Raw genomic sequence first — 26,319 nt, 5'->3', positions numbered from 1 at the left:
TTTATTTCCAAAAGGACATTGCCACTTTTGCCCGAGAGGGGAGGGAAGGTTCTGAATGTCAAATATTTTTTCTTTTTTCCATGTGAACATCAAATACAGCATCAAAGGAACATCCCTTCCCTCATTCTTGTAGCTTGTTGAAAATGTTGATAAATGAATCTCTATAGGATGAGGTTTACAAATCTACCTGTCTAAAAATCCTCCATTGTTGTTTCATAGGCCTCCCAGTCTATAGATTTCCAGTTAAAGTCACCAGGTACCAACAATCATGCTCTTTCTTTATCCGCTCATACTATAATATCTCTCATGATCGTTATGAGGCCCTCTCGTTTGTTGTCCAGCTCTTCCTTTGTCCATGTGTTGCAAGTCAGTGGACTGTAGATGTTTATGATTATCAGTTTATCATCCTGATTACAAATCTCTAGTGCCATTATGTCAACTTCTCACGGGTTTGCAATCATTAATTTATTTACCTATAGGTATTCTTTCACCAGCATAGCAATGCCTCTACCTTTCCTAATTCTTCTGTCCCATCTCCAAATTGAGTAGTCCCTCGGGAATACGACCTCATTTAAGATACTGTATCTTCTCCCAGTTTCGTCTCCGTTAGTGCAGCAGTGGTGTCTTCAGCTGTATTGTGTCATTTAGCTCCAGTATTTTTTACTTCACTCCATGTATGTTATTATATACAATTTTCAGGAACATGTTTCTTCTCCCCTTGTTCTTTACTTCCCCCCCCCCCTCCCTCCCCCCACCTCTAGTGATTTTGTTGGTTTGTCTTTTTGTACCATTTCACAGTCTTGCTTATCCCTATCATCTTGTTGAAAAAAAACATGGTTGAATGTAATGAAACGCCATTTACTGGGTGAGTCCCGAAGGCTTCCTGGAGCTATCTGACTGATATCAGCTGTATTAATCTAGGACTTCAGTCAACTAGAGTTCTGCCTACCGGGGACCACGAACCAGAACCTGGGCTTCCCTCAGAGAGGCGCAGGGAACAATAGCCTAAGGAAACCCTATTGTTTTTGGGAGTATTCCATGTCTGCCATCGACCGGGGTTAGGCACCCAGAAAGATAGGCGTCTCAAAACAAGCCCCACCTGGTAGAAAATTGCAACCGAAGACTGTTCAGAGGCCCAGAACTCTCCCCAAAAGAATCAAGGAAACAAGCAAACGTCACCAACCCTGCATATCACTTGTTCGTGCTGCTCTCAACCCCACCTTCCCTTTCCGGAGGAGAATGGGGGTGCCTCGGACCCCTGCGCCTGCAGCCCACTCCCTAGTTCAGAGACTGAGCTAACGAAAACTAAACCACCGACTGGAGGGAGGGAGGGTGCTGGGGGGCCCCCCCAGGGCTCACCCAGAAAATGGTGTTTCATTACATTCAATGCTGGTTTTCTGTGGGGAGCCCTGTTGGATAAGTAAGATAAGTAAAAGGGGACTTACCCAGAAGGTGGCAGGTCTGTGTGCCTCAACTCGAAGACGAGACAGTTGGCTGCAACCGGTGGCCCAAGGCCACACAAGAACGACCTGGCCCCGGAACATTCACCAAAAAATGGGCTGCCAGGACCCTGTTCGACCTCTAAAACCCCCACACCCAAATGTCAGGCCAGGATATGTTTCCAAACACAGCAGCAAGAGCACCATACTTACAAACATCATGGGCATGAGGGTAGACCACAGGTTGGCTAGACTTAATGACCCCTGCAGACAACTTCAGAGATCTGAGCCCTGGAGAAGGGAACAAGGGAAATCAGATCAACCCAAAGTGCGTCTCCGGACACAGAATCCGAGGTGCGCAAGTAATGGCAATGAGCCACAACCGGACACAACACATGATGCACCCCTGGCCGAACCAACCAATCATCAATAACCCATGGACCCCTTCGGAAGCCTGCCGTCTCATTCTTCTCCAGAAAAGGAGGAGATGGCTGCAATCAAACAAAATGTCCACCAGGACCAACAAACAGAAACCCCTGCATTGGAGGAAAACATGAAGCTCACAGACACGACCCCAAGAGGCTAAAGCCAACAGAAACAAAGTCTTCTGAAAGCAGTCTAGAACCAAAGGGGCCACTACAAACTGAGGAGAAGAGAGAAAGGAGAGCATCTGGTCCAAAAACCAGGATGGCTCAGGAGCAGGCCAGAGGTGAAACAGCGCCCAAGAAAGCTTACGGAACGTGGCAGAAGTGACATCCCTCCCGAACACAAGCTGGAGTGGCTCCGCCAGTGTTGCACGATAAGGGGCAACAGTATTTGGCATATGATGACTGTCCTGAAAAAGCCAAGAAAGAAAGAACAAAACAACCCAAATGGAAACAGAAGACAACTTACAAAGAGAGAGAAAATGGCGAAAGGAATGCCAAGACTCTTCATACTGTCTCCAAGAAGACTGCAGGTGGGACACCATTAATGAAGCCATCTGATCACCATACAAGCGGTGATACACCTACGTCAAAAAGACCAGACACGAAGAGTGGAAGAGTAGATTGAACCAGCAAGGTACCTGACCGGCCCGATCTGCTGGAAGAGGTGGAGCTGCGGAAAATGCCGCCCTGAGTTCGGAGACCGAGCAAGCAATGACTGAAATCAAGGCTGGGTCACCCACCATGGGGGCCACAAGGAACACTATCCCGTGATATGATTCCAATCGAGCCAGAACTCGAGGCAACAGCTGGACCAGGAAAAAGAGGTACAGATAACCCCCACCTCGACCAATCCTGCCAAAAAGTGTCCATGGCGATGGCTCTGCAGTCAGGGAAAGGTGCCACATATATCGGGAGTCACAGGGACCATGCCGACGTGAAGAAGTCCATTTCCAGGGACCCAAACATCCGGCAAAGCCAACTGAAGGAATCAGCATTGACCATCCATTCCGTGGACAGAGGAATTAATCGAGACAGGCCGTCCACCAGGATGTTGGACACTCTCTGGATGTGAACCACATGGAGAGCTAAACCCCAAGAAACAGCAGACGAGTCACCCGAAGTGACCATCCCCAAAGAGCCAAGGACCGAAGATACATCCCTCCCCCACGGTTCAGGCAATGAACCACCGAGGCGCAGTCTGAATGGAGCGGGATCATAGAGCCCCGAGCGAGCCGAATCAGCGAAAGCCATACAGTTGCGAACGCCCGCACAGTGCTGTGAGCGCGATGGAACGATGGAGCCCACAGCCTCCCACCTGGCTTGATGAGCACTGTGGTTGGGGTCACAAAACCCCAACTGAGGGACGAGGCATCCATGACCATATCGTGCGAGAGCTCCGGAAGGTGCCATGGCTCTGAACCCCGAAAAAAATGAAAAGAAAGCTGGTGACGTAACAACTGATGCAAGGCCCACGGGGGATGAACCCCATGGGTCGGTGGGGGTCCATCCTTCTGTCAAGCTCACAGCATGGTACGGGATTTCTTGGTGGTGTGGAAAGCTCCATTCAGACTGCTCCCTAGTGGTTCATTGCCTGATCCAAGGGGGGTTCGATGCAGTCCTTAGCTCTTTGGGACTGGTCGCTTCGTATGACTCATCTGACGAGTTCTCGAAGTTTGACTCTCCTGGCGGTTCATATCTAGGGGTGTCCAACATCCAGGCGGACGGCCTGTCCCGGTTCATTCCCCTGTCCACAGGATGGACGGTCAACGCTGACTCGTTCCGTTGGCTCTGCCGGGCATTCGAGTGCCCAAAGGTGGACCTCTTCGCGTTGGCTTGGTTGAGCCGTCTTCTGGTATATGCGGCGCCCTTCCCTGACTGTGAGACTGTCGGGATTGATGCCTTTTGACTGGATTGGTCAATGCGAGTTACCTGTACCCTTTTCCCCCAGTTTGGTTGTTGCTCCAGGTCCTGGCTCGCTTGGAGACTTACCAGGGAAGAGTAGTCCTTTTGGCCCCTTGGTTTCAGGCGCTGCTTGCTCGGTGTTCGAACCCGAGGGTCTTTCCGTGGCTCCGCCTCTTTCAGCAGATTGTCTGGTCCGGTACGTGGCTGGTTTGATCATCTCCTCCAATCTTTGTGTCTGGTCTTTTTGACTCGGGTTTATCATCACTTGTATGATAATCAGGTGGGTTAATTGAATGTGTCCCACCTTCAAGTTTCGTCTCGACGGCAGTATAAAGTTTCCCGGCGGTCCTTTCGGCATTTCTTGACTCTTTGGAGGTTGTCTTTGATTTCTATTTGGGTTGTTTTTCCTTTCTCTCTTGGTTGTTTCAGGACTGTCATCTTATGTTGAATACTGTCGCCTAGTATTGTTTGGCACTGGTGGAGCCGCTTCAGCTTGTGTTCAGGTTGGATGTCACTTCTGCTTCGTTCTGCAATCTCTATTGGGCGTTGTTTCACCTCCGGCCTGCTCATGCACCGCCTGAGCCATCCTGATCATTGGACCAGGTGCTCTGATTTTTCTCTTCTCCTCAGTTTGTGGTGGCCTCTTCAGTTCAGGACTGTTTTTCCTGAGGCATTTTTTGTTGGCATTGGCCTCTGGGGGGTCGGGTCAGGGAGCTTCATGCTCTCCTCCGGCACAGGGGTTTCTGCTCTTTCAGTCCTGGTGGTCATTTTGTTCAGTTGGAGCTGTCTTCTTCTTTTCTGGCAAAGAATGAGACTGCTCCTTTCTGGAGTGGCCTTTGGGGTTGTTGATGCTTGGTTGGTTCAGCCGGAGGTGCATCATGTTTTGTGTCTGGTTGCAGCTCTTTGCTGTTACTTGCGTTTCACAGCCTCCATGGCAGGGGACGCGCTTTGGGTTGACCCGGTTTCCCTTCTTCCCTGTTCCAGGGTGCGGGACTCCCAGGAAGTCCGGAGGAGTATTCAGTTCAGCCAGCCTGCAGCCTGTACTCCAATATTCCCATTGCCTATGACGTTCGGAAGTTCACGGTTTTGGGTGCTGTTTTTGGTAATATGTCCTGAGGTGACATTTAGAGAAGGGGCTTTTGGAGGTCGAACAGGGTCCTGGCCGCCCGATACCTTGTTAATGTTCCGGGCCCCTTCTTGAGCTTGTGTAGCTTTGAGTTACAGGTTGCAGCCAGTTGTCTGGACTTCGAGTTGAGGAGCGAGTAGCGGCTGCCTCCCGGGTAAGTCCCTCTTTCCCTTTATCTTTGGTTAGGTAGCTCCGGGGTACCGAAGAGGCTCTGCACAGAAAACCATCATTGCATGTAATGAAACAGCATTTTCTGGGTGAGACCCGGAGGCTCTCTGGTATCCCTCCCTCCCTCCCTCCCTCCCTCCAGTTGGCATTTTTCTGGGGGGTTAGGGGGAGCCCCTTCGGCTCCCCGGAGCTATCCAGGCTGATATGCTAATGTCAGACTTTGGCATCACTCATGAGTATGGAGTTCTTTAGGCCTACCGGGGACCACAGCTAGAACCTGGCCCCCTCAGAGAGGCATGGGAAGCAATGGCCTATAGAAGCCCCCTGTGTGGTTGGAAGCATTCTATGTCTGCCATCAACCGGTCAGGCACCCAGAAAGTTAAGCATCCCAAAACAAACCCCTATTCTGGTGAAAATATTGCTACCAAAAGCCGAACAAGTGGATAGAACTCCCCTAAACGAAACGAGCAAACGATCACGATGTCACACGTCGCTGCCTGCGCAGCTCCCCTCCTCCCTGGGAGGGGGAAGGGGGGGCATTGTAGTCTATTTACCCAGTCCACTGAGACTGATATTTGGGTGCAGGCAGCTTTAGCGTTGCATGCAAGGTTTAAGTTGCAGCAACGTGTGAGGTTGGTTGCCTTTCCGGATGCCCCACAGCTGCCCCGCTGAATTATACTGGTAGTGAGACTTGGGTGGCTTCAGGGATTGCCCCTTCCGGATTGGCGGCGGAGGCATTCAAGCCTGGTCCTCCTGCCGTAGCTTTTGGGCCACGCCAGTGGGCCCCCTTTATCCCTGCTTTTCCGGTGGACTCTGCTTTTACTCCAAAGGCAAAGGGTTTGGAGGCTCGGCCGCGGGTCCTGACGTGGAGGATTCCCGGGGCTGGGGAGGAGTTGACTTGGGGGGGGGAGCCTGGGCCCCACTGGTCCCTGCTTGGGTGTTTGGTACCCTCGGTGCGGGGCTTGTTGTTACAGGGGGAGGGTTTTTTACTTTCCCCTCCCTGTACGATTTTGTTATGAGTTCGTCTTCTCCCTGGGTTCGGGTCCGAGTTCCCTTGGGTTCTTCGATTCCCTCCTTCTGGAGGTTTTTGGCTTCCCGCATTCCACCGAGGAAGGTGTGGAAGGCCTCCTGCGAGACCCGGATTACGCCTCGATAATGAAGCCTTCTTTTTGAGTTTGGCTCTCTTTTTCTTTATTGGGTGCATTACAAGGTGCCAGAGTCTTCCTGGCTGGCAGACTGCATTTTCTTCTTGGGGGGTGGGGGGGGGGGTTGGCATTCATCCTGTCGGAATGCGTACTTGAATGGTGAGAGTTGCCTACGGTCGTTCAGGTTTTCCTGGGGGGCGAATTGGAGCACCTCAAGGCGTGCTTGTTCGCTCCCGTCTTTCCTTTTGATGTTGGCCAGGTGCGGCTTCACGTGCAGGTTCCCTCCCTTTCGGCATCCCTGGTGGCCGAGGATTTGTGCGCCCATGGGCACTTGGCTTCGGTCTTCTTTTCCCTGCTGGAGCTGTCTTTGGATTGTCTCATGCTGGGTGTAAAGGAGCTGGGTTTCGGGCCAGGGTCCGGTGTGCTTGCTTCGGTAGCTCGGGCGCCGGCTACTTTGGTGAAGTTGTAGGTGTCGATTCTGAGGGAGGCAGTGTCTTTTTCGCTTTTTCCCTCGTATGCTGACAGGCGGTGCTCGTCCAGATTTTGGAATCGTCTTGGGCCCTGGCTCTTAGATTTTCATCACCTTTTTGTCCGTTGCTGTTTGCAGAGTCTGCGGTGGTGCATTTTCTGCAGGTGGCTTCATCTAGTTGACAGCCTTTGTCGAACTTGTAGGTTCTCTGGGGGGGCCATGGAGGTCCTACCCGGAAGGGTCGTGCTAGGTCTCGGGGTTCCTTCGATCGTCATAAGCCAGTAATGCCATATACGGGGCTGGCATCTCCTCTGGAGCCGTCAGCGTCTGGTTGACGCAGTGATCGCTCTTAGCTTCAGTTGGGCTCTCGTAGGGGTCGTCGGTCCTTTTGTGGGTTGCCCAGTTGACGGGGCAATAGAGGGGAGGCTCGCGCTGTTTGCTCTTGCCTGGTCCCATGATTCGTGGGCATTTTGGGTCGTTTCCTCTGGTCTGCCGTGGTGTTGGGTCGCTCCTTTGTTGAAACGACAACGTACCTCAGGTGGGTTTCCCGCCTGTTTTCAGTTCCGAGAGGGACTGTGTGGACCTGTGATTCATACTGGACTTGTCTAGTCTGAATCCCTAGGTCTTTTGCCTCTCCTTTCGGATGACAACTCTGTCTCAGGTCCGGCTGCTTTTGGTGCCGGGTGCCTGGATGGTGTCTCTGGACCTCCGGGACACGTATTTGGTTTTATAATTTTATTGTACACGTCCCGATTCATCTGGGGTTCAGTGACTGGCTCAGTTTTGTCGTGGAGCGACAAGCTTACCACTTTCATTGCTTTCCATTCGGCTTGAATCTGGCACCTCGAGTGTTCACACACCTTACTGGGTCATGGTGACCTGTTTGCTTCTATTAGAGTTTCAGGTTCTGGCTTACCTCGACGACTGGCTGGTGTGGGCTCACAGCCAGTCCGCGTGTCTGCTCACCAGGGATATGGTTCTTTCCCAGCTTGCCGGTTTTGGGTTCATGGTGAACTGGAGGAAGTCCGTTTTGGTTCCCTCTCAGGTTCAGACTTGGCTGGGTCTGGTGTGGAACTCTCAGACCGCTTCCTTGTCTCCCTCTTGCGCCGCTGTTGCGGCTGCGGTCCCGCCTCTGGCTGTTTTTGGTTGTTCGAGCGGCTGTGCGGGAGCCTGAACTTTGCCGTGCTGGTCTACTCATCGGGTCGGATCTGGCTTCAGCGGATGTTCTGGTTTCTTCAGGGTCATCCCTTCTGCCGCTCTCGCGATCGATGGGTTCGGATCCCGGGTTTTTCGGGGTTCTGTGCCATGGCGCCTCCCCAAGCCCTAGCTCGATGTGTTCATGGATGCCTCGTCTCTCGGCTGAGGTTTTGTGACAAGTGCTAACCAGGCCAGCCACGGTCGGTGGGGTCCGTCCTTCCGTTGAGCTCACAGCACCGTGCGGGAGTTTGCGGCATGGTGGCATTCGCTTCAGAGGATTTGGGTCGCTCAAGGAGCAACGATCCGGCTCCATTCCGACTGCTCCCCGGTGGTTCATTGCCTGAACCGCGGGGGTTCGATGCGGTCCTTGGTTCTTTGGGCTGGTTGCTTCAGGTGACTTGTCTGGCGAGTTCTCGGGTGTTCGTCTCTCCTGGTGGTTCATGTTCTGGGGGTGTCCAACATCCTGGTGGATGACCTGTCTCGGTTCATTCCCCTTTCCACGGAATGGACGGCCGACGCCTACTCGTTCAGTTGGCTCTGCCGGACGTATGGGCGCCCAGAGGTGTACCTATTCACATCGGTGTAGTCAAGGCGTCTTCCAGTTTATGTGGCGCCCTTCCCAGATTGCGAAGCCGTCGGGGTCGATGCCTTTCGGCTGGACTGGTCGAGGCGGAGTTATCTGTACCTCTTCCCTCCGGTCTGGTTGTTACTCTGGTTCCTGGCTCTATTGGAGATTTACCAAGGAATAGTAGTCCTGTTGGCTCCTTGTTGGCCAGGCTAGCCTTGGTTTCAGTCGCTCCTTGCTCGATGTCCTAACCCGAGGGTCTTCCCGTGGTTCCGCCTCTTTCAGCAGATCGGTCCAGTCTGTTACATGATTCTGGTTCGATCTTCTCCTCCACTCTTGGCATCTGGTCTTTTTGATGCGGGTGTATCACCACTTGTATGGTGATCAGGTGGCTTAGTTGATGGTGTCCCACCTGCGAGTTTCATCTAGACGGCAGTATGAAATTTCCTGGCGGTCCTTTCGGCAATTTTTGTCTCTTCGTAGGTTATCTTCGATTTCTGATCGGGTTGTTTTGTCCTTTCTCTCCTAGTTGTTTCAGGACTGCCAAATACCAGGTCTTGTGCCAAATACTGTCGACTTGTTTCATGCAGCGCTGGCGTAGCCGCTGTAGCTTGCTTTCGGGGTGGATGTCACTTCTACTCCGTTCCGCAAGCTTTCTCGGGTGTTGTTTCACTTCCGGCCTGCTCATGGGCCGCTTGAGCTGTCCTGGTCATTGGACCGGGTGCTCCCTTTTTCTCACTTCTCCTCGGTTTGTGGTGGGCCCCTCTGTTCAGGACTGTTTTTCTAAGGCTCTTTTCTTGTTGGCATTGGCCTCTGGGGGTCGGGTCGGGGAGCTTCATGCTCTCCTCCGGCGTAGGCGTTTCTGCTCTTTCGGTCTTGGTGGTCATTTCATTCGTTTGCAGCCTTCTTCTTTTCTGGTGAAGAATCAGTCTGCTGATTTCCAAAGGGGTCCTTGGGTTGTTGATGCTTGGTTGGTTCAGCTGGGGGTGCATCATGTTTGTGTCCAGTTGCGGCTCTTCACCGGTATCTGCGCGCCACGGCCTCTGTGGCAGGAGACACGCTTTCGGTGGACCTGGTTTCCCTTCTTCCCTGTTCCAAGGCGCAGGTCTCGCAGGTCGTCCGCAGGATTATTCGGTCCAGCCAGCCTGTGGTCTATCCCCGTGCCCATGACGTTCGTAAGTTTGCAGCTTTGCCTGCTGTTTTGGGGAATATGTCCTGGGCTGACATTTGGGGACAGGGCTTTTGGAGGTCGAACAGGTTCCTGGCTGCACTGTATCACGTTAATGTTCCTGGGCCTTCTCGGGCGTGTGTAGCCTTGGGTCGCAGGTTGCAGCCATTTGTCTTGACTTCGAGTTGAGGAGCGAGTGATGACCGCCTCCCTGGTAAGTCCCTCTTTTTTCTTTATCTTTGGTTAGGTAGCTCCGGGGAGCCGAAGGGGCTCTCCACAGAAAACCAGCGTTGAATGTAATGAAACGCCATTTTCTGGGTGAGACCCGGAGGCTCCTTGGCATCCCTCCCTCCCTCTTGTCGGCGGTTTTTCACGTTTTTGATACTCAGCCTCTGAACTGAGGAGAGTTGCCGGCGTGGAGGTCTGGAAATCCCCTGTCCCCCACCCAGGGAGGGGGAGGGGAGGGGTGTGCAGACTGATGCACGACATTTGTTGTGCCGTCATACTTTTTTTCCTTGGTTTTGTTTGAGGAGTTCTGTTGCTAGTTCTGCTTTCAGTTTACAAATTATTTAATCAGCAGTAGTTTGCTTTGGAATTCCTACCTTTCTGGGTGCCTGACCTGGTAGATGGCAGACAAAGACTGCTTCCAATTACATGGGGGTGTCTTTAGGCCATTGTTCCTCGTACCTCTCTTGAGGGGGCCAGGTTCTGGCTCTGGTCCCCGGTAGGCCTAGAACTTCTTTGATTGACTGTTGCCACAGTCTAATAAATGCACATCAGCCCAGTATAGCTCCGGGGAGCCGAAGGGTCTCGCCCAGAAAATGGAGTTTCATCACATTCAACGCTGGTTTTCTGGGTGAGCCCCGGAGGCTCCCTGACACCCTCTATCCCTCTGGTCGGCGGTTTTTGTTTTGTTTTGATGCTCAGAGTCTGAAATGGAGGTGAGAGTAGCCAGCACGTGGGATCCAGGGCTCCCCTCCCAAGAAGGGGAGGGCTACACGGACAAACGGTGCAGTGGTGGTGTATGACGTTTGCTTATTTGCTTGTTTCTTTAGAGTTGGGGGAGTTCTGCCTCTCTGTTCGATCATCGGTTGCAATTTTATTACCGTGTGGGGTCTGTTTTGTTATGCCTACCTTTCTGAGTGCCTAACCCTGGTCGATGGCAGACATTGAATATCTCCCAATACATGGGTGGGGGGGTTCCATAGGTTATTGATCCCTTTGCCTCTCTGAGGGGGGCCAGGTTCTGGCTCATGGCCCCCAGTAGGCTGAACTCCAATTGACTGATGCCCCAGACTAATATGGCGTATATCAGTCCGATAGCTGTAGGGAGCCTCTGAGGCTCACCCAGAAAATGGTGTTTCATTACATTCAACCCTGATTTTTACTAAGGCTCAGAAAGGAAACTAAGACTCGGTATTTTGTCTAATACTTTATAGCAAATTTGGTAATTGATTCTTGGGCAACCTAGATTGCCTCTATGCAGTTGCAGCAGAGTAGCCAATTGCTTGAGAGTGATGGGATAAGTGTATGGCAAAAAATAAAATTTTGAATTTAAAAGAATGTACCTTTTGATGGTCATTCAGTGGGCTGCATTGAGAATTCTCCAATGGTTTCCTTCCTCATCTTGTGCCTGGCAAGTGTGTCTTTTAAAAAGTTTAAAGATTTGTTGGAAATGAAAAAGAAACTGGCCTAGACTGAAGTGTGTAATGACCCTAAAGGAGTGGATATTGCCCAAGGAAGCAACCGAGTGATAAATATGGAAAGGAGTGCTTTATTTTAGTTAACACCTTGTTATTGCTTTTTATCATTTATTAATTCTTCAAAATTTCCTACTTCAAATTTTGTTACAGATAATATAAGCAATGAAATATTATTAATGTTTAAAGGCTTTAGTTTCAGAAAAATCTAACATTTTGTGAGTTTTAATTAAATAATCGTCATTGACATAAATTTTCCTTCCACATCTTGGCACTCTACAGACGCAACGTCGTACCCTTGGCAGCTTGCTTGCTCAGGTAGCAAGTGCTAGCAAGGGTAGTCTGAAGCGTGCCGGCTCGGCCCATAACCTGGCCCCCCCAAACCCATCCCCTGGTGGAACACACTCACGTTCACTTCCCCCTTCCCCTCCCCACTCACCTCAGCATAGTAGGAAGGTAGGAGTAGTTGTTGAATAACTGTGATATGATCATTTTATATGATATTTTATTAAACAACCTTATTTAAATTTAGTGATTGAATTATCCAACTCATGTAATATTTTGCAAATAGTATATGGTCATGTCACAGACATTTTCTTTTCAGTCTTTTTTTCTTTCTTTTTTAATTTAATAGATCCCAGTAGTAACTTATGTGTTTGCTTTTTTAGTAAAGTTCTACAGTACTAGTTTGTATGTATGTAGGTACAGTACGTGTAATTACCTAAGCATAGTTACAGGATGAAAGCTATGTTTGTGGTGTCCCATCTTCCCAGAACTCTTTATCATATGACACTTTGAAACTACAGTACTAACAGCTTTGACATCCACCACCTTCTCACTGAACTTACACTAAACATCCACCACTCTGCCATATAGTCATAATTGCTTGGCACTTTATTTTGTTTCCTTAGCTTGAGTCTTTGACCACCATCTCTTGAAATTGCAGGTTTCAAGAATTCCTTTGTCACTTTTTTGTCATTTCCTATTATTATTTTGTATGTATAAATCTATCTTTTAGCTTTGGCATATTTAACACCTCTAGCCCCTCCTTGTAGTTCTTGTCTTTCAGTCCTAGAAGCTATTTAGTAGCATGTCTTTGCACCTTTTCCAGTTTATTAATTGTAACAGTTAAAGGAAATTGTCCCTGGTTTTCCCTTATTATTCTCCCTTTCCTTTTTCCCCCCTTCCCAGATATCTTGGTTTATACTCTAACATCCAGGCAGGATGTTGAGTCGTGTATGGTTTAGATAAGGGTCAACTTGGACAGCTTGCCTTATTATTCGAGAGGGCCATGATGCAACCACTGTGTATTCCAGTTTTGGTCTTACTAAAGTTGTGAACCATATTTGTAATATTTCACCACCCATGTATATAAAAGCAATTCTGAAGTTAGAAAGTGTAGCATTATCTCCCCATTCAACATCCCTCGTCTGGTCCTCTGGTGACAGTAGACTATCCAGAATCAACCCTAAATCTCTTTCTTTGTCCGAATTCTTGTGTATGCGAGTAATTACCTAAGTGTAGTTGCAGCTCCTCATGCTTTCCCATTTTTCCTATAATCTTTGTCATATGGCTCTGAAATTGCTGATGGTTTTGGCATCTACCACCTTCTCACTTGAATTGATCCAAGTCTACAGTTCTGATCAGAAAAGAACCTTTGGACATCATTACAATATTGGTAGCTTTACTTTCTAAGTTTGAGCTTGTAATCTCTTGTTCTAGATGTTTCAGGTTTTATAAATTCCTTCTTGAAAACTTTGCCAATTCCTGTTGTGATTTTGTATGCTTATTCACATGTCCTCTTTCTCCTTCTTTCTACAGGTATTTCTTTATCAAGCACCTCATCTTTCTTCACAGCTCTTGTTTTTTCCATCTGGAAGGCATTTGGTAGCATATCTGTGCATATTTTCTATTTTGTTTGTGCGTATTTAGATAAGGACACCATACAACTGCTGCATACTCTAATTTCAGTCGTATTAGTTTTAAAAACTATCTTTAGTATAACCCTATCCGTGTATTTAAAAGAGTTTCAAAGTTTGCAGGTATAATATAGACTTCTCTGAAAATAACTTTGATGTGGTCCTCTGGTGATAATTTAATATCCAGAACCTCTTCAAGGTATCTTTCTTTGTCTGAGTTTTTTAATAACTTTTCACTTGTAGGTTGTTTGTGGTTTGTTTTCCTTGTTCCAAATATCATGACATAGCATTTGCCCACATTAAATTCCATCTGCCACCTTTTGCTCCATTCACTTATTTTGTCTAGGTTATTTTGATGGCCTTGGTATTATCTAAATCTTTAACTCTCCTTAGTAACTTAATCTGCAAAAGTATACATGTAACACTGAATCTCCTCAGGTAGATCGTTTATATTACTTGTGCTAGAACTGAACTTTGTGGTGCTGTGCTAGTTACGTTTCTGTCAAGCCTTTTCTTGGAGTTCTGTTGGTCTACTGGGGACCATGAGCCAGAAACTGGCCCCCCTCAGAGTGGCACAGGAAGTAATGGCCTATAAACTCTACATTTAAAGTTTATCATCTTTGCCACCATCCAAGTGAAGACACTCAGAGAGATAGGAGAATTAAAATAGACTACTGCATGATTAAAAAAAGACCACAGCCCCAAAATTGCCAAAAGAACGTCCCAACAATGAAAACAAACTAGTTTGCCCCACCTGCCCCCTTCGTTTGTGGGAAGGAGGGAGGCAGACCGGGTCAGCCAAGCCCCACCACCTTCAGTTCTATACTGATGGCTGTGACTTTTTAGCGTCGTCAATCTGGCTTAAGTCTCCTGTTTTTCAAGTGGTGTTTTGCCTTTGAGGCTGTTTTATTACACAAGAGTTGTGTGTGAGCCAGCAGTTTAGTGTACTGGAGCCACATGTGCTCAGGGCTCCCTTCCCCTGTGCAATCAGGATTGCCTTCCTCGCTAGTGGTGGTATTCACCCTTAAGGTAAGCTGGTGGTCTATGACTGTTTTTCCTCGAGTTTGGAGGTGCTTTTGTCTGGTAGAGTGCACTACAGTCTGCGCGACAAGTTATTTAGTTAATATAAGGCATGGCGACATTTCTCCTTAGTTGCTCTTTCACCATGGTTTTGTCTTAGAGTTCTGCATTTTGCCTTATTAGGCTTGCCTAGGATGTGTGCTGGCCCTTCGGCTTTTTCTTTGGCTTCAGTTGGCTTGGTTGCCTGCATCGATAGTGTTCACCGGCATCAATGCAAGGCAACCCCAGTGCCTGGGCTTCCTGCAGGGCCCCTGGAAAAACCCCTATGGGCTTGGTTGTACTAGGAATACCTCTTCCAAGTTCGCTCTCACCTTGTGCAAACTTCAGGTTTGTTCGTCGCCTGTGCCATCTGGCAGTGTTCATATGTTGTGCCTCTGCCGTGCTGCTTGTTAGGTCAGTGACACCTTTGACCCCTGAGTCATGTAGGACTTTTTCTTCCCATGTGCTCTGTCTTATTTTTTCATCTGTGGCAGCTCAGAAATATCAACGGCAGCTGTTTTGCATTTCGGGTTTTCTGTTTAGCAGCGGGCTAGGTTGTGTACCCAGTTGCATGCCCTGGAACAACCTCATTTGGTGGTGTTCAGGGTTTTAGTTTTGGGAGTGTTGGTTGCATCAGCCGTGGTTCTGTCCTCATCCCCTCTTCCTTTTCCCGTGGGCAGGTGGTTCGACTGCTTTGACTGATGCCAGCTTTCTGGCATCAGTCAAAATGCATGGAGTTTGGGCCTACCAGGGACCACGAGCCAGAATCTGGCTCCCTCAGAGAGGTAAGAGGAGCAATGGCCTATAGAAACCCCCGTGTAGTTGGAAGCATTCTATGTCTGCCATTGACTGGGTCAGACACCCAGAAAAGGTAGGCGCACCAAAACAAACCCCTATTCTGGTGAAAATATTGCTACCGAAAGCCGAACAAGTGGACAGAACTCCCCGAATGAAAATTTAGCAAACTAGAATGACGTCATCATGTTGCCGCGCCACTGTCTGCGCAACCCCTGCCCCCACTCCCCGGGAGGGGGAAGGGGGAGCACCAGACCCTCGTGCCAGCAAGCCACCCCTCAGTTCTTGGCTGATGTGACACAGGCAAGGTTGTATACCTCTGGCTTCAGAAAATTGTTTGAGTTCTGTGCCTTGTGGTGTGGTGCTGTCTCTATGGTCGGTGTGCGAGCCAGGAGTAATTTCTTCAGTACTGTACTTGGGCTGCGTGCATCTAGGGTTTCCTTCCCTAGGTGCCCTGTAAGTACTGCCCTTGGGGCTTGGGGCCACCTTTCACAAGTTGCCTTGGGATCTACCTCCTCTGTGTCTTTTGCTGCGAGGTGATTGACAGCCCTTGGAGTCAGCTGGGGTTTCTGTGCTCCCCTGTTTTTCTCTGGGTAGGGGGTAGTTTTCGTCAATGGTAGGGGTGCAGGATAATGTGCAGCTAAATATCAGCTCGCATAGCGACATATTTTCTGCCACTTGGTTAGTCAGATCCTATTGTTACTTATTGGTCCTCTGCTAGGCCCCCGTGAGTGTACATGCCTCAGGGGTTCAGCTTTAGCAGTTTGCTTGGTAGTTTTGGGCACCAGCTAGCAGTACCCTGCCTGGGCTTCCCTTAGCGGAATACCATGACTAAGGGCCCTGGAAAACATCGCGGGAGGCTCTGTGGTCCAGTGGATGCTATCCCTGGATCCCCTCTCACTTCGTGCGAGTAGAAAGGTTGCTTTGTCCCCTTGTCTCAGGGTGACAGTCACCAGTTGTGCCTCCGCCATGCTGCCTGTTGGGTCGGTGAAACTTTTGACCCGGAGTCATGTGAATTTTGTTGCTTGTACATACCCCAGTTCACCCAATCTAAAAATGATTGTATGCAGGTGCAGGCAGCTTCAGCATCACATGCATGTTGATGCAATGCACAAGGTTGGTTGCTTCCCTAGATACCCCGAGACTGCTTCATTTTGGCTATTTGGCTATAGGGACCCGTACTTGTGGGTGTTCGTCGCCTCGGCTTTGGTTTCATCAGCACCCTCTAGTCCTTCCCCTTCAGTTGTGCATCCTGGTCCTATCCCCCGGGTTGGGGGGGTCTTGGGAGGTTTAGTTGGTGTTGAGACTTGGGCTGTTTCAGGGGAGTCCTCTTCTGGGGTGGCAGCGGAGGCATTCGAGCCTGGTTTTCCAGCATAAGCTTCTGAGTCTGACCAGTGGGCCCCTCTCATTCCTGCTTTTTCAGTAAGCGGCTCCTGCCTTTTCTTTAGAGGCAGGGGGTTTGGAGTACAGCTTGGTCCCGGGTCCTTGGGGTGAGGTTTCCGGGGCAGGGAGGGGTTGACTTTGGAGCCTTGGGCCCCGTTGGACCCCGCTTGAGTTTTTGTACCTTCGGAGTGGGGCTTGGTGTTACAAGGAGTGGGGTTCTCTTATTCTCCCTCCTCGTACGAATTAAAATTGGCGTCTACCCTTTCCCGGGTTCGGTTCCGTGATCTCGTTGGTCCCATCTTTCCAGAAGTTTTCAGCCTCTCAGCATCCCGCCCAGTGTGGTGTGGGAGGCCATTACGACTTCCCTCCTGCACAATCTAGATTACACCTTCGTAATGAATCTGAATTCTTTTGTGTATGGATCATCGTGTCCTTACTGGGTTCGTTATGAGGTTCCGGAGTCTTCCTGGTTGGCAGACAGTCCCCTCTTCTTGTTGGAGGCTTGGCATGTGTTCTGTCAGTCCCGCATGCTTGAGTGGCACGTAGCTCATACGGTGTTGCAGGTTTTCCTAGGGGGTGACTTTAAGCATCTCAGTGCGTGCTTGTTCATCCCTGCCCTTCTGCGGGATGTTGGTGTGGTGTAGTTTCATGTGCAGGGGCCAGATTCATGAAGCAGTTACGCAAGTACTTACGAACCTGTTCATCTTTTCTCAATCTTTGGTGGCTTTGTTTACAAATATTAAACAGTTAATGAGCTCGGAAGCACCAGGAGGCTGTTTATAACAATAACAAAAGTTGCAGGCGATGAGTCACAATAACGTGGCTGAAGTATGTTGACCAGACCACACACTAGAAATTGAAGGGACGACGACGTTTCGGTCCGTCCTGGACCATTCTCAAGTCGATTGTGATGAGGACAGGTAGGGACAGGCATTAAATAGGCAAGAGAGAGCTGAGGAGGAAAGTCAGGTGTAGGGGATAGTAGTAATGAGAACTGCAGCAGGCCTATTGGCCCATACGAGGCAGCTCCTATTATAACCACCGAAGGAGATAGTAATAGGAATAAGAAGAGGATAGCAAGGGAGTGTAGAAGACAATGAACAGAAAAAGGGAGAAGAGAGAAAGAAAGGGAAAGAGAAAGAAAGAAATGGAAGGGGGAAAGCTTATGTTAAGTCACGTTTCTCTCTTGCCTATTTAATGCCTGTCCCTACCTGTCCTCATCACAATCGACTTGAGAATGGTCCAGGACGGACCGAAACGTCGTCGTCCCTTCAATTTCTAGTGTGTGGTCTGGTCAACAATAACAAAAGTTGATTGGGAAGTTTTTATGCTTGTAAACTTATTAATAAATGTAACCAAAGCCGTCAAAGATTGAGGAAAGATGTACACATTCGTAAGTACTTGCGTAACTGCTTCGTGAATCTGATCCCAGGTTCCTTCCCTTTCAGCTGCATTGGTCGCAGAAGACTTGCGTGCGAGTGGCCTGTTGGCTTCGACCTTGTGTTTCTTTTCCTTGCTTGAGCTGTCCTCGGATTGGCTTGGGGAGGATGTGGAGGAGCTTGAGGCCACCTCTGGGTCTGGTGCGTTGCCCTTGGAAGTGCGTGCGACATCTGCATTGTTGGTGCCGATCCTGTGGGATGCAGTTTTGCTGGTTTTGCTTCCTGTCTCGTGTGTTGGCAGGTGGTGCTCGCTTCTTCCTTGGAATCGGCTTGGGCCTTGGCTCTTCAATTGTCTTCTCCCCTTATGTCCATTGTGGTTTGCAGAGTTTGCAGTTGTGCAGTATCTGCAGGTGGCTTCGTCTAGTTGTCATCCTATGTCAGACTTGTTGGTTCTCCGGGACGCTTGTGGGGGGGCCTTCCCGGAGGGTCATGCCAAGGCTCGGGGGTTCCTCCCGTTGTGGTAGGCCAATGGTGCCATTTTTAGTGCCTGCACAGTCTTCGGAACCATCTGTTATAGTAGGCGCTGTGATCATGCCGTGCGCCCTGCCTTGGTTCTAGTAAGAGGCATTGGCCCTTTCGTAGTTCATCCCATTGACAGGGTGATGGGGGGAGGCTCGCCCTGTTTGCTCATGCCTGGACCCACAATATGTAGGTCTTCGGGTTTCGTGTGGTCTGTGGTAGCGTTGAGTGGCCACGCCTCTTTCGGGGCAATTGGGGTTGGTGTGGCAGGTCTCTTCTCCGGCCTGTGGAGAAGGCCTTCCCCATTTGGCGGGGCAGGCTCTGTCAAGCCATGTCTGAGTGGGTTCTCTTGGGTGTGGTCAAAATGACCTCGTCCCTCAGGTGGGTTCCTGCCTGTTCTGGTTATGAAACAGGACTGCGTGAGACTTCAGGTTCATTCTGAACTTGTACTGTCTGAACCCTTGGGTTTATTGCCCCTCCTTTCAAATGACTACTCTATCCCAGGTCCGTCTTATGTTGGAGCCAGACACTTAGATGGTGTCCCTTGACCTCAAGGATGCGTATTAGTACGTCCCGCTTCATCCAGGGTTCAGGGACTGGTGCAGTTTTGTCGTGGGGCATCAGGGTTACCGCTTTCATTGCCTTCCATTCGGCTTGAATCTGGCACCTCATGTTTTCACACGTCTTACCCGGGTCGTGGTGGCCTGTCTGCGTCTTTTAGGTGTTCGGGTTTTGGCCTACCTCAACAACTGGCTGGTGTGGGTTCTTAGCCAATCTGCTTGTCTGCTCACCAGGGATCTGGTTCTTTCCCAGCTCACCAGGTTCAGGTTCCTGGTGAACTGGCAGAAGTCCCATCTGGTTCCCTCTCTGGTTCGGTCTTGGCTGGGTCTTGTGTGGGAAACTCAGACGGCTTCCTTGTCTCTCCCTCCAGAGGCTCTGCTTTGGTTGCGTTTCTGCCTTCGCCTGTTTTTGAGGGGCTCCTGGGTCACGCAGCAGCGGCTCGAGAGTTTGTGCTGGAGTTTGAACTTTGCCATGATGGTCTACCCACCAGGGTTGGGGTCAAGCTTCGTCAGCTGTTCTGGTTCCTTCGGGGACGTCCCTTCCGCCTCTCTTGTGACCGCTGGGTTCTGCCTCCGGGGGCTTTGCGTCAGTTGCTGCGTCGCCAGCTTCCTCTTCAGGTTTTTCGGGGTTCAGTGCCTTGGCGCCTACCAGAGCCCTTGTTCGATGTGTTCCCGGACACATCATCTCTTGGCTGGGGCTTTGTGACCAGTGCTCACCAGGCCGGCCAAGACGGTGGGGTCTGTCCTTTCGTCCGGCTCACAGAATGGTGCAGGAGTTCACGACTGTGGTAGTTGCTCTGGAGTATTCGGATCTCTCGCAGATCGACAATCCGGCTCCATTTGGACTGTTCCCCTGTGGTTATTGCCTGAACCTCGGGGGTTCGCTGCGGTCCTTGGCTCTTTGGGGATGGTCACTTTGGGTGACTCTTCTGCCGAGTTCTCGGGGGTTTGGCTCTCCTGGCAGTTCACGCTCAGTGTCCTGGCAGACGGCCTGTTCCTGTTCATTCCCCTTTCCATGAAATGGACAGTTGATGCTGACTCATTCAGTTTGCTCTGCTGGACATTCTGGACCCTGGAGGTGTCCAGAAAGTGTCCCTCTTTGCGTTGGTGTGGTCGAGGCGTCTCCCAGTATACGTGGGGTCCTTTCCCGACAACGAGGTCGTCAGGATCGACGCCTTTAGGCAGGACAGGACGCGATGGGGTTCCCTGTACCTCTTTCTCCCCCGGTTCAGCTGTTTCTCCAGGTCCTGGCTCACTTGGAGACTTCCAGGGGGGAGTTGTCCTTCTGCCCGCTTGGTGGCCGGCCCAGCCTTGGTTTCAGGCGCTGCTTGCTTGGTGTCCAAACCCAAGGGTCTTCCCACGGCTCCGCCTCTTTTAGCAGTTCGGTCCAGCCTGTTACAAGGCTGGTTTGTTCTCCTCGAGTCTTCACGTCTGGTTTTCCGACTCGGGTCTGCCATCACTTGTATGGTGTGCAGGTGGCTTCGTAGATGGTTTCCCACCTGCAAGCTCTGTCTCAACGGCATTATGAAGTTGCCTGGTGGTCCTTCTGTTTTTCCTATTATGTGTAGGTGTACTTTGGTCTCTGATAGGGTTGTTTTGTCCTTCCATGCGTGGTTGTTTTGGGACTGTCTTCTTATGTCAGATGCTGTCGTTTCGTATCGTGCGGCTGGATCCATTGCAGCTTGCGTTCGGTATTGATGTTACTTCTGCTTCGTCCTGCAAGCTGTCTTGTACGTTGTTTCACCTCCGGCCTGCTCATGTGCTGCCTGAGCCATCCTGGTCATTGGACAGGGAGGGTGCTTTCGTTTCTCTCTTCTCCTCGGGTTGTATTGGCCCCCTCAGTTCAGGATTATTTTTCTTGGGCTCTTTTTTTCCTGTTGGCATTGGCCTCTGGGGGTCGGGGTGCAGAGCTTCATGCTCTCCTCCGGTGCTGGGGTTTCTGCTCTTTTGGTCCTGGTGGTAGGTTTGTTTGTTTGCAGCCATCTCCTTCTTTTCTGGCATTGGGTATCTGCTGCTTCCTGGAGGGATCCTTGGGTTGTTGATGGTTGGTTAGGCTGGGGATGCATCATTGTTGTGTCTGGTTGCGGTTCTCCACCGTCACCTGCGCGCCATGGCATCTGTGGCCGTGGGCATGCTTTGTGTTGCCCGGGTTCCCTTCTTCCCTGTTCCAGGGTTTGGGTCTCCCGGGTCATCCGCAGGGTCGTTTGGTGTTGCCAGTTGTTTTGCTTCTAGTTTAAGGCACGTGGCATCTGCCTCCCGGGTATGTCCCTCTTTTTTTCTTATCATTGCTTAGGTAACCCCGGAGAGGCAATGGGGCTTCCCTCCAGAAAACCAGCGTTGAATGTAATGAAATGCCATTTTCTGGGTGTGACCCGGAGGCTCCCCGGCAACCCTCCCTCCCTTCCGGTCAGCGGTGTTTTTGCGTATCGTGTTTTGATATCCAGCCTTAGAACTGAGGGGTGGATCGCTGGCGCGAGGGTCTGTAACTTCCCCTTCCCCCTCCCGGGGAGGGGGGTTACGTAGACAGCGGCGCGGCAACGTGATAACATCATGCTAGTTTGCTGATTTTCATTTGGGGAGTTCTGTCCACTCGTTCAGCTTTCAGTAGCAATATTTTCTCCAGAATAGGGGTTTGGTTTAGGGTGCCTTCCTTTCTGGGTGCCTGATCCGGTCGATGGCAGACATAGAATGCTTCCAACCACACTGGGGAAGTTTCTATAGTCCATTGTTTCTCGTGCCTCTCTGAAGGGACCAAGTTCTGACTCGTGGTCCCCGGTAGGCCTGAACTCCATGCACTTTGATGTCAGAAAGTTAATATATCCATATCAGCCTGGATAGCTACAGGGAGCCTCCGGGTCACACCCGGAAAATGGTATTTCATTACATTCATCATTTGTTTTTTTGACCTTATATGCATATATCCCTTTAGAGAATTTTATTGTGAACAATTTTATTCCAAAATGAACAATGTAACATGAAAATTGACGTGAGAAAACTGAAGAGAGTATGCACATTTTAGTATGGGTGCGCGCTCACGGGAAACACTCGGCCCATCTTGGGGTGGGCTGGGGCGCGCACGCCGGAGACATGAAAGTGTTAAACCTTCTACCCGCCTTACAGCCTGTTGACGTTTGAAAAATGAAAACTACAGTATCAAGATGTAGCATCACGGTGACTCTCAATCCACTGATCTTTCTTCCTCCCCCTTGACACCATCCTCATCCTGTTTCTAGTGATTTCAACTTTTCCCTGGTATATCTTCATTCCAGCTTGCCATACCCTTTGGTCATCAAATCACAAAAGGTTCTGCTCTTTTCCTCGGCCCTTACTTCCAGCTCCAAATTGTCTGAGGGTTTTGGACTCGGGGCAGGGTTTGGCTTGCATACCACGAGGCTTGGGCGGATCCAGGGTTGGCCTCTTCCAATGTGGGCTCAGAAGCAGTTGAGCTTCTCGGTCCCACCAAGCTTCTGGGTCTTCCCAGCCGACCCCTTCCTTCGAAGCTTTTCCTTTGAACTCTGCTTTTTCTTCCTGGGCAGTGGGTTTGACTGAGAGCTCTGTCCTCATGCCCTCTTCTGCAGTTCCCTCTGCTCAGAGGGAGTCAAAGTGGAACTCTTGGGTTCCGTTTGACCTTTTGTGGACCCTCATGCCTTTGGTGAAGGGTATTTTGTTGCAGCACTAAGGGCTTTCTTATTCCCCCTTTCTTCTATGTGTCTGAATTGGGTGCAGCTTTCCCCCAGGATTCATTTCCTTGAGCCTTTGGGATCTTTAGATTCATCCTTCTAGAGGTTTCCTTCCTCCCATGTTTTCCTGGTGGAGATTCAGGAGGCCATTGGTGCCCACTTCCTCCATGACCAGGTTTACGCCTCGGTTATGAATCTGACCTTTTTGAGTTCGGGTCTTCCTCTCAATATAGGGTGTGTTATGAGGTACTGGAGTAATCCTGGCTAGCATACTGTCCTTTGTTTTTTCTTGGGGCAGGTGGATGTAGCTTCTGCTCCGTTCTGCTAGCTCTCCCATGCATTTTTTTTACCTCCAGCATGCTCATGCTCCGCTTGAGCCATCTTGGTCTTTGGACCAGGTGCTCTCTCTCTTTTTTTCCTCACCTCGCTTTGCTATGGCCCCTTCGGTTCAGAATTGTTTTCTGAAAGCCGTGTTTTTGTTGACTTTGGCCTCTGGGGGTCGGTTTCTGCTCTTTTGACCCTGATGATCATTTTGTTCATTTGCAGCCTTGGCCATCTATTCTGGCGAAGAATGAGACAAGCTGGCTTCCGGAGAGGTTTGAGTTGTGGATGCTTGGTTGATTAGGCTGGGGGGGGGAGGGGTGGAATCATGTCTTATGTCCGGTGGCAGCTTTACGTTGCTACCTGCAAACCACTGGTTCGATGTCTGTGGATGCGCTCTGGGTGAATCCAGTTTCCCTGGTTCCCTGTTCCAGGGTTCGTGTTTCTCAGGTTGTTGCAGTGTAATCAAGTCTAGCCAGCCTGCAGTCTATCCTCGAGCCTATGATGTGGGTAAGTATGCTGCTTTGGCTGATGTTTCTGGGGGGAGCCCCGTCGGCTCCCCGGAGCTATCCCAGGCTGATATGCTAATGTCAGACTTTGGCATCAGTCATGTGTATGGAGTTCTTAGGCCTACCGGGGACCACGGCCAGAACCGGGCCCCCTCAGAGAGGCAAGGGGAGCAATGGCCTATAGAAGCCCCCGTGTTAGTGGAAGCATTCTATGTCTGCCATCGACCGGAACAGGCACCCAGAAAGGTAAGCGCCCCAAAACAAACCCCTATTCTGGTTAAAATTGCTACCTAAAACCGAACTAGTGGATAGAACTCCCCAACCGAAAACAAGCAAACTAGTGTGACGTCACACACTGCCGCGCCGCTGTCTGCGCAGCTCCCCCCTCCCCGGGAGGGGGAAGGGGGAGCCCCAGACCCCCCGCGCCGGCTACCCACACCTCAGTTCTTGAGGCTGATGCTATAGGCGATGGTCGTGTGCTCTGGCTCCGGTGTCGCTACTGCACTGTGCTTTGCGTGTGGTGTTAGTTTTGTGGGTGCGAGAGCCAGGAGTTATCTTCAGTACTCGGGCTGCATGCGCCTAGGGCTGCCTTCCCTAGGTGCCCTGTAAGTACTGCCCTTGGGGCTTGGGGCCACCTTCCACAGGCTCCTCGGGGTCTGCCTCTGCTGGTCCGTTTTACCTTTCGGTTTTTCGGCCGCCTGTTGGGCTCTTGGGTGTTCTGTTCTCCCTTGTTACCGGCAGGTAAGAGGCAGTTTGCACTGGTAGGGGCGCAGGGTGCTGCTCAGCTTGTATTTCCCGACATCGCGGCCGGCTCTGTTCCTTGGGGTTCGCTGTCCTCTTGCAGGGTTTTGTTTTTCTTTTTGTTTTTGCCTGGTGGGGGGTTCTGTCATTTTATTCAGTTTGTTTTTGCCCTTCCACTGTTCTCATCGGTGGCGCCCCCTGCTAGGTCCCCGTGAGTGTACACGTCCCTGGGGTTCAGCTTTAGAAGTTTGCTTGGTAGTTTTGGGCGCCGGTTTGCAGCACCCTGCCTGGGACTACCTGAGCGCGAGTCCTCTTAAAGTAAACGCTCAGGACCCTGGGAATCCCCTAGGGGGCGCGTGGGTCCGATGGATGTGACCCCGGAGTCCCCACTCGCTGTGTGCGAGTTTGAGGGTTGCTCGGTCCCCTTGTCTCAGGGTGACCCTCATTGTTTTTGCCTCTGCCACGCTGCCTGTTGGGTCGGTGATACTTTCGACCCTGAGTCCTGTGAGTGTTGCTGCTTGCTTGTGACTCAATTTACCCAATCCTCTGATTCTATTCGGGTACAGGGGGCACGTGCGTTGCAGTCTAGGTTTCGTCTGTTGCAACGCGCTCGGTTGGTTGCTTCCCCGGATGCCCCGGGGCTGCCCCGCTTTGCTTTTCGAGACCCGGACTTGGGGGTGGGGGTCGCTTCGATCCTGGTTCAGTCCGCACCTCCTCGTCCTTCCCCTTCTGTTCGTTCTGGTCCCCCGCCCCTGCTTCCGGCCCCAAAGCGTCTGAGGGTTTCGGGGTCGGAGCAGGGGTTACTTGATCTCGAGACTCGGGCAGCTTCGGGGGTTGCCCCTTCCGGGGGGGCGGCAGAGGCATTCGAGTCTTGTCTCCCGGCCGAAGCTTCAGGGTCTGACCAGTGGGGCCCCTCTTCCTCCAGCTTTTCCGGCTGCTCCGTCCTTGTCTTGTGGGGTCGGGGCTTGGGGAGAGGACTCGGCCTCGGGTCCTGTGGTGACGGACCTCGAGGCTGGGGAGGGGCTGACTTGGGGGCCTTGGGCCCCGCTGGACCCCGCCTGGGTTTTTCTTCCCACTGAGCGGGGCTTATTGTTACAAGGAGTGGGGTTTTCTTTCCCCCCCCTCTGCGTACGAGTTGGATTTGGTGTAGGCCCCTCCCCGGGTACGGTTCCGTGTTCCCCCGGGTACGTCGGTTCCGTCCTTCCGGAGGTTTTCGGCTTATCGCATCCAACCTGGTGTGGTGCGAGCGGCCTTTGCAGCTTACCTCCTGCGTGACCTGGATTATGCCTCGGAAATGGATCCGTCCACGTTCAGGTTTGGGACTTCGTTCCCTTTCTGGCTCCGTTACGAGGTTCCGGAGTCGTCCTGGCTAGCAGACTGCCCCTTGTTTGGTCTGGATTCCTGGCATTCCTTCTGTCGTTCCCGCGCGCTGGAGTGGCGGGAAGCTTCCACGGTGCTTCAGGTTTTCCTGGGGGGTGAACTTGAGTACCTGAATGAGTGCTTGTTTGCCCCTGCCCTTCCCCGCGATGTGGGCGTTATTCAGCTCCATGTGCAGGTTCCCTCCCTTTCGGCGGCGCTCGTGGCGGAGGACTTGCGCGCTCGGGGCCTTTTGTATTCGGCCTTGCGGTTCTTTTCCCTCCTGGAGCTGTCTTCGGATTGGCTCGTGGAGGATGTGGGGGCGCTTGGGTCCGTCCCGGGGTCCGGCACCTTGTCCTCGGCTGCGCGTTCGTCGGCTGCCTTGTTGAAGCTGTTCACGCCGATTTTGCGGGATGCGGTTTCCCTGTTCTATGCTTCCCGTCTCGCGTGTCGGCAGGCGGTGCTGGGTTCCTCCATGGGATCTGCTTGGGCTCTGGCTCTTAGGCGTTCTTCACCTTTTTGTCCTCTCCTGTTTGGGGAGTTGGCCGTGGCGCAGTTTATTCAGGCTGCGTCGGCGGCTTGTCGTCCGATGTCGGACTTGTTGGTTTTCCGGGGGTCCCGGGGTGGGTCTTCCCGGAAAGGTCGTGCCAGGGCTCGGGGTTCCTCTCGTCGTGGTAGACCTCGCGTGTTCACACGCCTTACACGGGTTGTGGTGGCTCGTTTGCGTCTCCTAGGTGTTCGAGTGTTGGCCTACCTCGACGACTGGCTGGTTTGGGCTCCCAGCCAGTCAG

At 51.2% G+C, this 26,319-nt stretch overlaps 1 protein-coding gene across 3 annotated transcripts in view; it reads left to right on the top strand.

Annotated features, from left to right (window-relative positions):
• LOC138370890 (PDZ domain-containing protein 8-like) overlaps positions 1-26,319 on the top strand; it is a 213,436-nt gene that overhangs the window by 129,906 nt on the left and 57,211 nt on the right. For 2 of the 3 annotated variants that reach the window (XM_069335534.1, XM_069335532.1), the window contains exon 14: positions 11,590-11,763. The exons of the other annotated variant lie outside the window; for it this stretch is intronic. In XM_069335534.1, the coding sequence (XP_069191635.1) occupies positions 11,590-11,763 (174 nt within the window). The remainder of the gene's footprint in view (positions 1-11,589; positions 11,764-26,319) is intronic. 3 annotated transcript variants of the gene reach the window in all.

The sequence above is a fragment of the Procambarus clarkii genome, chromosome 33 (assembly GCF_040958095.1).
Source record: "Procambarus clarkii isolate CNS0578487 chromosome 33, FALCON_Pclarkii_2.0, whole genome shotgun sequence".
In the NCBI taxonomy this organism is placed as follows: domain Eukaryota; kingdom Metazoa; phylum Arthropoda; class Malacostraca; order Decapoda; family Cambaridae; genus Procambarus; species Procambarus clarkii.
The sequence above is the reverse complement of the archived record's forward strand: the minus strand, read 5'-3'. Positions and strand labels throughout refer to the sequence as shown.